The 14,788-nt window shown below is 51.0% G+C and overlaps 1 protein-coding gene across 1 annotated transcript in view; it reads right to left on the reverse strand.

The window, feature by feature from the left end:
* Positions 1-14,788, reverse strand: part of Kif1c (kinesin family member 1C) — a 29,447-nt gene that overhangs the window by 13,883 nt on the left and 776 nt on the right. Inside the window, exons 2-16 of the mRNA XM_052756935.1 lie at positions 13,520-13,625; positions 13,153-13,285; positions 12,716-12,792; positions 12,148-12,327; positions 11,442-11,507; positions 10,893-11,071; positions 10,689-10,800; positions 10,182-10,259; positions 9,955-10,020; positions 9,790-9,865; positions 9,044-9,122; positions 8,720-8,865; positions 6,875-7,044; positions 6,619-6,698; positions 6,453-6,528 (exon numbers count right to left, since the gene is read on the reverse strand). Coding sequence (XP_052612895.1) covers positions 6,453-6,528; positions 6,619-6,698; positions 6,875-7,044; positions 8,720-8,865; positions 9,044-9,122; positions 9,790-9,865; positions 9,955-10,020; positions 10,182-10,259; positions 10,689-10,800; positions 10,893-11,071; positions 11,442-11,507; positions 12,148-12,327; positions 12,716-12,792; positions 13,153-13,258 — 1,491 coding nt within the window. The 5' untranslated portion in view covers positions 13,259-13,285; positions 13,520-13,625. The remainder of the gene's footprint in view (positions 1-6,452; positions 6,529-6,618; positions 6,699-6,874; positions 7,045-8,719; positions 8,866-9,043; positions 9,123-9,789; positions 9,866-9,954; positions 10,021-10,181; positions 10,260-10,688; positions 10,801-10,892; positions 11,072-11,441; positions 11,508-12,147; positions 12,328-12,715; positions 12,793-13,152; positions 13,286-13,519; positions 13,626-14,788) is intronic.

Raw genomic sequence — 14,788 nt, forward strand, 5'->3', positions numbered from 1 at the left:
CCCTGCAGTGTGAGCCCAGGACTGCGTCCAGAATACCTGCCCGCTTCTCCCTGTCACCTCACAGCTGCTGGTGCCAAAACTGCCTCAAGGGACACTCCTGTCTCCTTCCTACACTGTGGTGTCAGCCCTGTCCTGGGACTGGCCGACATTGATGGGCCCTGGAAGCAGAAAGTGATCTATCCCTAGAGAGAGGGAACATGATTTGGGGCAGTGCTTTTCAATTTCTGCTCAGCCCAGGAACTCTTTGTTCAAATGAAACCTTATCTAGAAGCCTAGGATATCAAGCAGATAAGCAAGGAGCCAACCAGTACCAGCTGAGGGGAGGGAGGTCCTGCCCACCCACCCACACCCCCACAGGACACCAGCCCTTGAGAAGGAAACTTGGATTTGAAAATCACTGATTGAGGATTTACCAAGTCCTGGGGCTTGGTAACAGGGGTCCCAGCAGGAGGAGGCTTTCTCTAACACTCTTTATCCAAGACAAACTACAGTTTTACCCAACTCTCTACCTGACCATTCCTATGTTATAGCCAGCCCTACCAAACCCGTTCTGCCAGTAAGTCTCACAGCTCTCCTGTCTTTTAAACATCTGAGAAATGTTCATCTCTCCACCTAGGACAGTACAAACAAACTATCCCAAGACTCCTGTTCACCCATCACACCAACGAAGTCTGATCCACAGAGGGGATTGAAAGGTCTGAGGGAAGCCAGGAATGGCGGTGGCACATGGCTGTATCTGTCACACTTGGGAGGTGAATGCTGAAGGATCCGGGGTTGAAGCCAATATTAACTACACAGTGAGTTCAAGATCAACCTGGGCTATAGCAAGTTCAAGTCCAGCCTGAGCTACATGAAACATACCTAAACAAAACAAAACATAAAAACCTTAAACCGACAAGAAGAAAAAGCGTGGGGACAGAGTGGTGAAGGAAAATGGGCCTCGTGCAGGTTGCTCTTGGGAGTATAAACGGGCCTGGTTGTAATTTTCAGAGGGTACCTCAGTGACATAGATAAATTTTTTCTTTACCTATACGTGTTTATTGATTAACTATGTGAGGGTGCACTAGAGCCCAGTGCTCATGTGAAGGTCAGAGGGCAACTTTCAGGAGTCACTTCTCTCCTCCTCCTTTGTAGGTCACAAGCTCAGGTCCTCAGGCTTGGTGGCAAGTGCCTTTACCTGCTGAGCCACCTAGCTAGTCTCCAGATGAAAATTTTAAACCCCAGCTGGGTGTGGTAGCTAATGTCTGCAATCCCAGAACTTGGGAGACCGAGGAAGAAGGACTAGTGTAAGTCAGGGCTTGAAGCAGCCTGGGCTACATAGAGACTTCCAGGCAAGCCTGAGCTATAGTATAACTGAGTCTCTGGTTTCAAAATATCTAAAATAAATATGTCTAATTGTATTTATATAAATATAAATAAACACATAAAGGTACTAAAGAATAAAAAAAAATAAAAATTAAAAAAAAAAAAAGACAAACCTGAACTGGTTAGCGATTCTGAGATACGGAATAAAATTAGAAGCAATGGGGGGAAGGACATGGCTTGGTCAGTAACTGCCTGCCATGCAAGCCTGAGGAACTGAGCCTGGATCTCCAACAACCATGTAAAACCAGGGGCAGCACCATGTGCCTGGAACGCCCGCACTTTGTTGAGGTAGAGGCAGAAGGACCCTCAGGGTGTTTGCCCAGACTAAGTAATTAGTGAGCTCCACGGTTACCCAGAGGCCCTGTCTCAAAAAAAGAGGGTGGAGAAGCAATTGAGAAAGACAGAGATGTCTGGCCTCCACCCCTGGGACTTGTGTGCATGCATGTACATGTACACATGTGTACACACACACACACACACACACACACACACACACACACACACTAGTATATTAAGGTCATGGGTTCAATCTCCAGCACCGTAAAAAAAATAAATAAATAAATAAAATAGCCAGGCCAGTGGCACACATTTTTAATCCCAGTGCGCCCAGGAGACAAAGGTAGGTGAATTTCTGTGAATTCAAAGCCATTAAGATTCAGGCTAGCCAGGGCGACACAGAGACCATGTGTAGTAGAATATTATTTTAAAGTGTGATACTTTTGTTTATGTTGTATTTGTTTAACTCTGTGAAGCTGTGTTACTGTGTCTGTGTAAACACCTGATGGTCTAGTAAAGAAGTGAATGGCCAATAGCGAGGCAGGAGAAAGGATAGGCGGGGCTGGCAGGCAGAGAGAATAAATAGGAGGAGAAAACTGGGTGGAGAAAGAAGAGAGAGCTAGGAGCCAGAGGAGGAGGAGGACTCCGGGGGCCAGCCACCCAGCTACCCAGCCAGCCACCGAGTAAGAAATAAAGAAAGGTGTTTAGGACTAGAAGGAGACAATCCCAGAGACAAAAGGTAGTCGGGATAACGTAAACTTAAGAAAGGCTGCCTAAAAACTAAGCCAAGCTAAGACCAGGCATTTATAAGTAAGAATAAGCTTCTGTGTATAAATTTGTGAGCTGGGTGGCGCCTCCCCCCCAAAAAAAAAGAGCAAAAACAACAACAACCATGCCTTAAAAAATAAAATAAAAGGACTACCATTTTACTCTAAATATCTACTGCCAGGAGTCTATTCTTTTTTTTTTTTTTTTTTTGGTTTTTCGAGACAGGGTTTCTCTGTGTAGCTTTGCGCCTTTCCTGGATCTCGCTCTGTAGACCAGGCTGGCCTCGAACTCACAGAGTTCCGCCTGGCTCTGCCTCCCGAGTGCTGGGATTAAAGGCGTGCGCCACCACCGCCCGGCCAGGAGTCTATTCTTATAGATAACAATCTTTTGTTTGGGGGTCAGGGCAGGGAATAGGGTCTATGTAGCCCTAGCTGATCTCAAATTCCTGACAATTCTCCTGCCTCAACCTCCTGAGTACTGAGAGTATGGGCATGGACCACCATGCCCAGCTTTTAACACCTATCTATAAGATTACCCATTGTAGCATCATTTACAGTACCAGAGAATGTGAAAAAATCAAATGCCTACCAGTAGAAAGCTTACTCAAATAAATCGCCCTCATCCAACAGAATAGTCCGGCTCCAGGGAAAAAATCGAGTACCCTTTAAAATGGGAAGGTACACAACCGCTGTTGTTAAAAGACTGAAGCCAGGGCCAGTGAGAGACTCAGCGGGTAAAGCTGCTTGCTGCCCAAGTCTGGCAACCTACGTTCCCTCCCCCGAACCCAGGTGCGCTGGGGGTTAGTTTTCACTGTCAGTTGGACACAACCTAGAGTCAACTGGGAAGAGTCTGAGTGAGGAATTATCCGGCTCAGACTCCTGCAGACACATCTGTGAGGGATAATCTCGACTGTTAATGAGGTAGGAAGTTCCGGCTCCGGTGGCACCATTCTCTAGGCAGTGGATCCTAAACTGTAAGACAGGAGGAAGCTAGATGCAAGCAGCATCACAGGCTGGGGGTGGGGAGGTGGGGTATGTGCATCCACTGCCCCACTGCTCCTCTCTGTGGATGTGATGTGAGTAGCATGGGTTCCTGCTTGGCTTCCCCACCATGATGGACTGTAACTTGGAACTGTAAGCTGAAGAAAGCCTTCCCCTGCCGAGGCAGCTTTTGGTCAGGGTGTTTTATTACAATAACAGAAATGAAGTAAGGACGCCATGTAAAGGTGGAAAGAGGGAACAAACTTCCTAAAGTTGTCACTACCTTCCACAGGAGCACAGTGGCACACACGCTCCGACACCCATTTTGTCCATGCCCACACACACAATAATAAAAATGTTTAAATGTAAGGGGCAGGGCAGGAGCAACAAGATGGCTCAGCAAGTAAAGATGCTTACACACACACACACACACACACACACACACACACACACACACACACACACACAAACTAATAACAAGGAATGAGATAATGAGGTCGGGCTGGAGAGATGGCTCAACTGTTTTGTTTGTTTGTTTCGAGACAGGGTTTCTCTGTGTAGCTTTGGAGCCTGTCCTGGAACTCACTCTGTAGACCAGACTGACCTTGAACTCACAGAGATCTGCCTGCCTCTGCCTCCCGAGTGCTGGGATTAAAGGCGTGCGCCACCACTGCCCGGCAAGATGATTCAACTGTTAAGAGCACTGACTGCTCTTCGGAGTTTGATTCCCAGCACCCGCATGGCTACTCACAATCTTCTATAACTCCTATCCCACAAGGACCCAACACCCTGTTCTGAACTCTTCAGGTACTGCATACACATGGTACACAGAGATACACGCAGGCAAAACACCCATAACACATACAAAAAAAAAATAAAAATAAAGCTGGGCTACAGAGCAAGTTCCAGGACAGGCTCCAAAGCTACATAGAGAAACCCCTGTCTTGAAAAACCAAAATAAATAGATACACAGACAGACAGACAGATAGATAAAATAAACAAAAATAAAACTCAAAAATTAGTAAGGTTATGTTGTGTGCCACAACATCTGGCAGCTGTGCTGACTTTTTATGGCCAGTGATTCCTGCTTGCTGAATTTTCTAGATGGTCTTGACCTCACAGAACAGTAAGCCCCTTTCCAGGGGCCTACTACCTCTTTGCAGAACCTCTACTGACCAGCCAGAGCAATACATCGGAGTTAGGGCCTGATCCTGGCCTGTTCTGCACCATGTACCAGACAGGCCAGGCTGGTTTTCTGGTGGGACTGAAGTTCCTGCTCTGCTCAAACCGGCTTCCACATCATCCCTCCATCAGCACACACTAGTCAGCTATGCTGGCTTGCTTTTTGTTGCAAGTATGCGTGACGTACCAAGCCCCCACCCCCACTACCCCCCATCTCTACCTCTTGCTTCTTTCCTGCTGAGAATTTAACCCAGGGCCTCGAGTGTGCTAGGCAAACACTCTATCACTGAACTAGAACTCCAGCCTTCTTCTTCTTAGATATGGTCTCACTCTGTAGCTCTGACTAGCCTGAAACTCACTACACAGACCAGGCTGGCCTTGAACTCACAAAGTGCTGGGATCAAAGGCATGTGCTACCACACCCTGCCAGCCTTTTATTTTTTTGAGACAGGATCTCACTATAAAGCTCATACTAACTTTAAACTCACTAGGTAGCCCAGGCTGCCCCTGAACTTGAGCTCCTCCGACCTCTGCCACCCAATCCCCGGATGCTGAGATTATAGGCGTGTGCCACAACATCTGGCAGCTGTGCTGACTTTTTATGGCCAGTGTTCCTTCTAATTGATCAGTCTCGTGCCAGTTGAAGCATTTTAAGTAGTATTTCTGTGCCCACTTGGGCCTGACCACTCTTTGTTTATTTTTGAGACAGGGTTTCTCTGTGTAGTCCTGGCTGTCCTGGAACTTACTATGTAGACTAGGATGGCCTCGAACCCGGAGATCCACCTGCCTCTGCCTCCTGAGTGCTGGGATTAAAGTGTGTGCCCCCACTGTCTGGCCTAGACCTGGCCCACTTGCTTCACTTCCTTCTCTTCAGCGAAGCTCTACCATGCACCCATTACCTGTTTGGCACCAACAAGTCCCATGTAGCCTAACATGCTTTGTGTCTGTTTAGCCTCACATTGTCCCTACCCCTCTCCACCTTAGTCTTGTCCATTTTTTTCAAGCTCGAGTTTGCATACTACCTTCCTGAGCTGCCGCATGCCACATAGATGCTTCCAATGAAGACCCACCCTCCTACACTCCTAATCAAGGTCCCATTTACTCCTCCCTCTCTTTTCCAGTCATCGTCCCGAGTTAGCCTTTTGAAATGTACTTTTCTTAAATCCCAACACTCAGGAGGCAGAGGCAGGCAGATCTCTGAGAGTTCGAGGCCAGCCTGGTCTACAGAGCAAGATCCAGGGCAGCCAGGGCTACATAGAGAAACCCTGTATCCAAAAAACAAACAAACAACTATTTTTTTTGTTTTTTGTTTTTCGAGACAGGGTTTCTCGTTGTAACAGAGCCCTGGCTGTCCTAGAACTCGCTCTGTAGACCAGGCTGGCCACTAAATCACATAGATCTGCCTGCCTCTGCCTCCTGAGTACTGTGATTAAAGGCGTGTGCCACCAAGCCCGGCTCAGTTAACTTTTCAGGTAGATAGCCCATGCACAGCATCGCTTCCCAGGTCCTCTTCCTCTCTCCCGAAGAAGCCACTCTCCCAGGGAATCCTGAGACTAATTCTGTGCGTGTACTCCTATACACACCCATGTAAAGAGCTGGGTTTTACGAAGCTTTGCCGTCCCTCAAGGGTAGAGACCGTCATCTTCAATGGGCCCTTCAGTGTTGGCCACAAGCATTTACTAAGCACTGACGTCTCTAGCTGACTATCTGATGGCTGGAGAAGGCAGAGGTGGCCACATAACACAGACAGAAGAAGGTGGGGATGGGAAAAGGATGAAGGGACTAGGCAGAGGCACAGGAGCTAAGGACGAGGGTTAAGGCTTCCGCCACACCACATCCGACCCTCTTCCTCTAGGCTTCTCTGCCCAATCTTTCACACACCTTTTTTGGAGAGAAGACACCCACAGTACCACCATCCTCCCGGACAGCCACGCCCATCTCAGCCAGCAACGCTTCTCTGTAAGGGAAAGGCAAATGTCAGCCTTACTGTTGCTGCCCGTGACCTTGCCCTGCAAAGGTGCCAGCTGTCCGCCCAGGCCCCTCATACCTCTCCATTCTCAGGGCTTCTGTCTTACGAAGCTTCTCCTCCCAAGTCTCATTCAGCTCGGCAATAATCTTCTCCGTCTCCTGGGGGCATTAGGACAGACAGAAGGTAAGTTCAGGACAATCCTGGACCAACACCTACCACAGAGATGACCACACTCCTGACACTCCCTCCTCTACTTCGGCCTTGGTTTTGGAGAGATAAAGTTGGAGCGGCGCCCAGACCACCACCCCTCGCCAGTGTTAGCCTCGCTTCCCACCTGCAGCCTCTCCATGGCCTCCTCAGGCCCAATCTGGGGTTCAGCACCAGGAGAGAAGGAGGGCTCCAGCTCCCCATTGTGTGGAGGAGGAGACGAGGGTGATGCTGGGGCTGGGGGAGATGATGCAGCTGACAGAGCACCTCCGGGACTGCCCTCTTCCACCTTCAGACCTGGAGGGGAGAAAGGGAGGAGGCGGCTAAGACGGAACTGACCAGAGACAAGAGAAGGCCAAGGGGGCCACAGAGAACTGCAGGAGACATCTGGGCAACTTGCCACCAGGGAGGTGGCCCTCCTAAGTGACAATGACAGCAGCTGAGACCCCAGGGATGGAGAGCCTCACGCTTGCATGAGGTGAAGCTGCCCGTTCTTCCCACCGTTAATCATTTCTGCCATCAGAGAGCTCTTAGCTGTGTTGAGCTGAAGAGGCCCCACATCACCCTTTGGGTTCTGCCCCTAGTATAAGATGCCATACACTTTTCCTCTATGAGACAAGTCATCTACCTTACCCTCCTTCTCTTGCCAAGAACTCCTATTCTCCCCACTGGGCCCCTCAGCACGCTATTCTCAGTGAGATGGACCTTAAGACTGGACACAGGTGAGAACCTGATCCAGTTAACATGGACTGTGGGTCTTCACACTCAACGTGGACACTAATTCTTACCAGCGAAGCTGAGCTCTACATTTAGAAATCATCCTGTTGTTGACTATTAAGCTATAGTTGATTAAAAGCCTGATGTTTCCAGGCATAGTGGCACATGCCTACAATCCTAACAACTAGAAGCCTGAGGCAGGAGGACAGTGAGTGCATGGTAATCTTGACTATATAGTGAGACCTTGTCTTAAGACAACAAAGGACAGGTAGGCATGGTGGCCCATGCCTGTAATCCCAGCACTTGACAGCCTGAGGTAGGAGGGACTACAGCAGTGGTTCTCAATCTGTGGGTCGAGACCCTCAAGGGGATCGCAGATCAGATATTTACATTATGATTCCTAATAGTAGCAAAATTACAGTTATAAAGTAGCAACAAAATAATTTTATGGCTGGGAGTCACCACAACATGAGAAACTGTATTAAAGGGTCACACAGCACTAGGAAAGCTGAGAACCACTGGACTACAGAAAGGTCAAGGTTATATACAGTGAAATCCAAAAAAAAAAGAAGAGTCTGTAATTTTTTTTCCAGGTAAACATTTTTTTTTAATTTTATAATTAATTCAATTTTACATATCAGTCACGGATTCCCCTGTCCTCCCTCCTCCCACCCATCCCCTCCCCCCAATCCACCCCCCATTCCCATCTCCTCCAAGGCAAGGACTCCCCTGGGGATTCAGCTCAGCCTGGTAAATTCAGCTGAGGCAGGTCCAGTCCCCTCCTCCCTTCACCTAGGCTGAGCAAAAAAACCTCAGCATAGGCCCTAGGTTCCAAAAAGCCAGCTCATGCACTAAGGACAGGTCCTACTGCCTAGAGGCCTCCTAAATAGTTCAAGCTAACCAAAGAGTCTGTAATTTTATAAGAACTTCTCCAAGACACATTCCCCACAGTGTCTTCTAAACTTCCTGTGTGGACCACAAATTCGTGACTTGCTATATATGCCTTGTATCGGCCATTTACTCATTCTAGAAATCTGTCTTGAGTGTCCCTGAGAAACTGTCCAGAAAAAGTCTGTCCCAGCTCCATAATATCAAAAGATGTAAGTGCCTTCTCCAGATGTGTGTCCACATCATTGAACACACAGAGGGTTTAATGGTGAATGGACCTTCCCACAGCCCAGGACTGGGCAAAGGCAAAGGAGAGACAGGGTGAGCTCAGGAGCCTCCCTGGGCTGTCCCTCCCCAGTAGCCCTACCTCCTAGAGCAGAGGCTGAGAGCCCCTGAGCCATCAGCAGCTCCCGCAAACGCGCCACCTCCTCCTGCAGCTCTCGGACAAGCCGGGCATTGGGGTCCTCGTTGATGACAGCATTGCATCGGATCTGCTTGGTGCGGTCTGCATACCTGGACAAGGAAAGATACAAGTGGTGAGAGCAGGCCCAGGAGACGCCTGTTGTCTGTCTGTTTCCTGCTCACCTTCCCAGATCTCAAGACATTGTGACGGGGCTGGAGGCCCTCCCTCCCTTATGACTAACCATAAGCTCCCGGCACTTTTGGTGTGCTACCAAAGCTGAAACCCCACCTGAGTGTGCTGAGTGTCTCCTCATAATTGATGTCAGCGGGACTCAGGGCTGCAATCATTGCTGTGCGTGAGTTCCCACCTAGGAATGGAGAGGATGGGAAAACTACAGGTGAGCTGGAGCCTAAGAGAAGTCATATTGGACTGGGTGAGCGACTGCATGACTGTAACCCCAGGACCCGGGAGGAGGAAGCAGAAGGAGAGAGTTCAAGGCCAGCCTGGGATACAGGAGACCCTGTCTCAATGAATTAACTATATTCAAGTAATAATAAACAAGTTAGACTGGGTTATGAATCAAGGGAGCCCCAGTACAAAGGTCTGAGAGGCCGGTGTCTGAGGTAGGATAGGGCTGAGAGTTGTGGTGCTGATCATGAAGCCCAGTAATGCAGGGAAAGGTGAGGTCAGGGAGACATCAGGTACCTGTGAGCAGTCACAGGCCTGTGGGAGGGAGATGGACTCAGCAGTATTTGGGATCAGGGGTAAACAGGTCAGTGAGGTCCCTGGTCTGGCAGGGCGTAGCCCTGACGTCAGCACAGGAAACTTCCTTATAGGATGACCCCTTGGTCAGGGAAAACAGTGAGACAACACTGAGTAGATTAGAGATGCTAAGGGTGAGTAGATTAGAGATGCTAAGGGTGAGTAGATTAGAGATGCTAACGGTGAGTAGATTAGAGATGCTAAGGGTGCCCAAAGAGTCTGTAGGATGCAGAAGATGGCAGGTTAGCAAAGCTGGGGAAGGCACCCCTCACCCAAATTCTCCTTGAGCAGCCAGGTGAGCACAGAGTCTCTATAAGGGATGAAGTCTGACTTCCGCCTCTTTGATTGCTGAGGGATAAATGGGGAAGATAACCAGGGTGAGTCATTCCCGGCGCCTTCTTTTCCTGAGACTTTTGTCTTCCCGACCCGGGGCTTACCAAATCTGCCAGGGCTGAGATCACCTTCCCTAGCGTAGTCAGAGACTTATTGATGTTGGCGCCTTCCTGAGAAAGGATGAGGAATGTGGAATTGAGACCTTCCTCTATCAGTCAGACCCATGTCCCCTCTACTTTGCCAGCAGGGGTTCCTAGGGGATGATCAGCAACCTCCCTCCCTACACAGCCCCCAAGGCTTCCTTCCATCCATCCCTCCAAAGCACCCTCACCTTTAGACGCATACCCCGGGCCCCTGAGGAGTCAGCCCGCTCACTCCCAGCGAGGTCCACCAAGCTGATCTTACTGACCTGGGGTTGGAGGAAAGAAGCAGGCTGTGGCTGGGGTGGGTAGGGATGGGAAGGGAATTAGGGGAAGAGCCAGCAGAAATCTGGATGTTTAGCAAAGGCTAGAGAAACCCAGGGGGTGGGGGGTGGGGGGGGGGGGACAAAGGAAAACAAATGAGACAACAGTGACCACCACACCTGGCTACTCATTCATTTGTTCATTCATTCGTTTACAGATGTTTATAGGTTCACTTTGTTCCAGGACAAGGGACACAGTGGGACTTGAGGCCTGCCCTGAGAACCTTTAAGGACCAGCCAGCAAGCAGGTTATAACACACTATCTAGCAGAAGAGCAGAGAGGGCTGTGGAAGCCCTGAGGAGGCACCACCGAACACAGGTGGGCAGGGAATGTGCAAGCCCCTTCCATCACATCATCTGAGGGCGGTCCCCTACCTTTTCTGAATCCAGGCCAGTAAGCTGGTCGTGGGAGCGCTGTGTAAAGACAATAGTGAAGACAGCATGGGAGCGGCTGCTGGTCTCGTTCATGTTGGTGGCAGCCACCGTTCTGGAGAGGAAAGGAAAAGTCATAGGTTCCCGCCCCTCACCCTCACCCTCTCCCGCTCCCCTCCTTCCCATTCCCAGGGAGGCCTGCCTCACCGCGCCTTATTTCCACAGTCCATGAGGTCGGCAATGTCTGCATAGGAAGTCACAGCCAGTTTAGACAGGTCTTGCACATAGGGGCCCAGTATGGGGTGCTCCCGGACACGCAGAGAGCCCCGACTCTTGGGGTTCAAGAGGTCTCGTACTCGCTCGCAATAGATCTCCATATAGCTCACCTGAGCGGGAGGAGCAAATAGGAAGTGAGGAAGCCGACAGGGATGCTGTTGGGGAAACTAACCTCCACCGGACAGGACAAAGTGAACTGCAGCTCGGGCACAGCAAGCATGGTGCTAAGGCCAGTACACTAGCCCACTGGTCCTCTCACCAACCCAAGGAGGTGAGTCTAATCATCAGCATCCCATAGAAGAACATCCTCAGGAGCTACAAGCTGAAATCACTGCCCAAGGTCACATTAGTCACCAGCACAGCCAGAATTAGGTCCTAAGCTGACTCCAGAGACAGACCTCAGTCTTAATCACTGTTTTCCTACATTCTTGTCCAGGGGTACCAGGCCTCCTGCCTACCTGCACCAAGACTGGGGCTCACCTCCACAGAATAGGAAAGCTGAGCGTTCTGGTTCACATTAACACGAGAGAAGAGGTCCTCGCAGAGCTGGAGGGGGAACACAGAGAAGTTGCTGTTCAGGGCATACCTGCAGCTCCAGCCCCAGGCCAGACCTTGTCCCAAATGACCCTTTCCACAGCCGCAAGGGAGGGGTCAGTTCCATTTTATAGACAGGAAGAGAATCTCTCAAAGGTTCACATTTGTCTAGAGTCACAAGCTAGTATCCGTCAGGCTAGGATGCAAACCCATGTATCCTGTACTCTAGTCCATGGACAAGGTCACTCTAGACCACAGCCACAGAGAACTATGGACAACTACCAACTATGGATAACTACAATAACCGTAGTTATTCACAACTACGGTTAACACCGTCAAGTGCTGAAATCCATGTGGGAAATGCACTAAAAACCAGTTACAAGACAAAATAAAAGAGTAGTGAGCTGTAAAACCATGGCTCCTCTAACATTAATGCCTGGGCTCTTCTCATGGAGCCTTGCTGTCCTGGTGGGCGCAAAAGAGCCCTGGGCCTTCGGATACAGCCAAGCCTTATACTCCATCACATCTCCAATCACAAACAGCTCCAGAGAGACAGGTCTTGGCTTATAAGCCTTTTAAACCCTGTCCTTCTTCCCCTGTGGCAACTGAAGATGTTCCTCCCCTGGCTGCCCAGTCAGGTCCCAGCACGTACCTGAGGCACAATGCCCTGCTGCCCCGGTTCCTGCCGCCCCATCATGGTGTAAGACTTCCCAGCCCCCGTCTGCCCATAGGCAAAGATGCACACATTGTAGCCTTCGAAGGCGTGCAGCAACATCTCTTCCCCAATGTCCCGATACACCTGCTGTTGAGACGCAAACTGCGGGTCCTCCACCTAGGTGAAATGGAGGCAGAGGGAGACAGGAGCCCTGGATGAGGTTGTTCTTTGGGTCTATGGCCTAAGCATCCTGACCTCTCAGTGACCGCCCCAAATGTCCTGGGGGCCCCTCACCCCTACTACATCATTCTTATCATCCCTGAGGTTCTTATCCAGCCCCCTGCTGGTCCTAATTATCTGGACGGAGTCTACTTTCTCCCTGTAGGTTCGAAACACAACCCAAGAGTTGCATTCCACCCAGAGGTACTTGTCCCAATCCAGTCCCCTGGATATCCTTATTTCCCAACAACAGGCCCTCTTCTCAGGACCCAAATCCCACCCCCACCCCCGCCCCCACCCTGCGTCTCCTATGGCTAGCTTCTTCCTCTAGCCCCAACAGCCTCACCGAAGTATGTGACCAATAAGAATAGTCGAAGGTGAAGCTTTTGGGGGCATCCTTGCTCTGTTTGGGATTGATGATGGCTGAGAAAACAAAGAGAGGAAAGCCAAGGTCAGGTACGCTCAACCTCTGCCCACTTTTCCCATAAGCCCCGAGGATCCAGGATCCCACTCCCCATCTCTATCTTAACTCATCACTCCCCTTTAATGATCCCCACCCCCTCCAGCCACCAAAGCTAATTTTGGCTTCACAGGACCCGCCTCCACTGAGCTGCCTCCCTGGATTGGGCAATGGAGGGCTGCTGGCCAGCATTCCCCCTCCCAGGGACAGGAACATGGAAAGGCCAGTCTGCCCCCCCCTCCCTCCCTTGCAGCTAGCACATGCTCTATGCCCAGCATGGCCTTCCTCCCGGGACAGCCCAGCGGGCCTCTGGAGTCACTCACAGGTGGTGTTGCCCTGCATGCTGACCACACACTTGGCATCCTGGCCGGTCTCACGGGCATTGAAGGGCCGAACCCTTACGGCCACTTTCACCGAGGCACCAGCCATAGCTTCAGAAACTCCTGCCCTCCTCAGCTGGACAGAAAAAAAGGGATGGTCAGAGCCATGGGGAGAACTCAAGACATCGCCTCCCTGCTTCTTGAGTCCGTGTGGACACACTCTATCCCAGCTAGCTAGCTACCCATCCCCTCAAGGACTCAGTTCCTGCTCTTCTGGCCTTCCTCCCCAACGTCACTCCCGAAATATTCCTGCTTCTCTCCCCAACCAGATCCCAGTTTGTAGGAGCTTGGGCCATCACCCCAGAGTTACCTGGTGTCCCGGCCCCAGATCAGGGGGGCTGTATCAGTTCTGGCTGCCACCGGCCCTCGTATGGGAAGCCCCATCCTACACTTGGGGCCTGGCCACACCAGCAGGGCTGTAAGGGAAACCCAGATTGTGGGGGAAGAGAAGTCAGGAGGCGCCTGAAGCTCCAAAGGTCTGTCTGGGGTTCTGTGTTTAGAGAGCAAGGGATAGGGAGATGCTAGGAAAATCAGGACAGGCGCCCCTCTGGAGTGGCTCAAGGCAATGTGAATCCAAGGGCAGAGGCAGTGGTATTTTTATTCCCAGTCACTCACCAGCGTACTGAGCGTTCAGTTGGAGGAGAGGGAGCGAGAGAATGAAACACAGACTGGACAGAGGGTGATTCACGGGGAAGAACACATGGGCACGGACACTGAGGGGGGCAGGCAGGGAAGAGGGGGACAGAAAGTTAGACACCGAGAAAATGAGAGGCATCAGACAAAAGACAAGATTGAGGTCGGGCTGTACGAGAGAGAACAGCAGAAGAAAAGGAAGGGGCGACAGAGATGTTGACAAGACAGGGAGCGGGCTCTGGGGTGGAAGCACAAACTGGAGGCGGAGAAGAGGTGTAAGAGGGGGCCCAAACCCCAATCACAGAACCCTGATCTATAATTCTTCTCCAGGGTCAGCAAGAGAGAGGGAGAGATCAGTTCCCACACAGAGCTGACCAGCCTCATCCACGAGGCAGGGTCCAAGGGCTAGAGGTATAGCCTGGAACAAGGATCCACAGGGCCTGCCTTGTGGTCCCCAAACCCCTTGCCCAGCCCCCAGTACTTCCTCTTCAGGATCCAGGACAATGGGCAGGGGAGGGTGGGGTCATCCTGTATGCATAGTATCAACCCCCAGGACTCCAGGCAGGGAGACCCGGAATACCTGTGTCTTGAGAGGGGATCTGCAGGCAAGGGTTGTTGGGGAGGGGGGCGTCCTCAAAAAAGAGCAAAAGGAAAAGGGAACAGATTGGTCCCAAACCCAACCTGGGACTAGTGCTATGGCGTCCACTAGCCTGGGGAAGGTGCCAGGCTGCAGCCTAGGAATGTGGGTGATCCGGGTGCCCACACCCTGGGAGGAGAGTCTAAGGAGCCCACGCCTACGGATAGCAGGGTGAAGACAGGAAAAGGGTTCAAGGATGCCGCATCGCATCCCACCTGTAGTCCCCAAAGACCTCCAACTTCTGTCATGTTGGGTTGGGCCTCACCTCACCAGCCTTCCTAGGCAGAGCAGGGGAGGGGTCAAGGGGCT

The sequence above is a fragment of the Peromyscus californicus genome, unplaced genomic scaffold, assembly GCF_007827085.1.
Source record: "Peromyscus californicus insignis strain IS unplaced genomic scaffold, ASM782708v3 Scaffold_3__1_contigs__length_106647218, whole genome shotgun sequence".
In the NCBI taxonomy this organism is placed as follows: domain Eukaryota; kingdom Metazoa; phylum Chordata; class Mammalia; order Rodentia; family Cricetidae; genus Peromyscus; species Peromyscus californicus.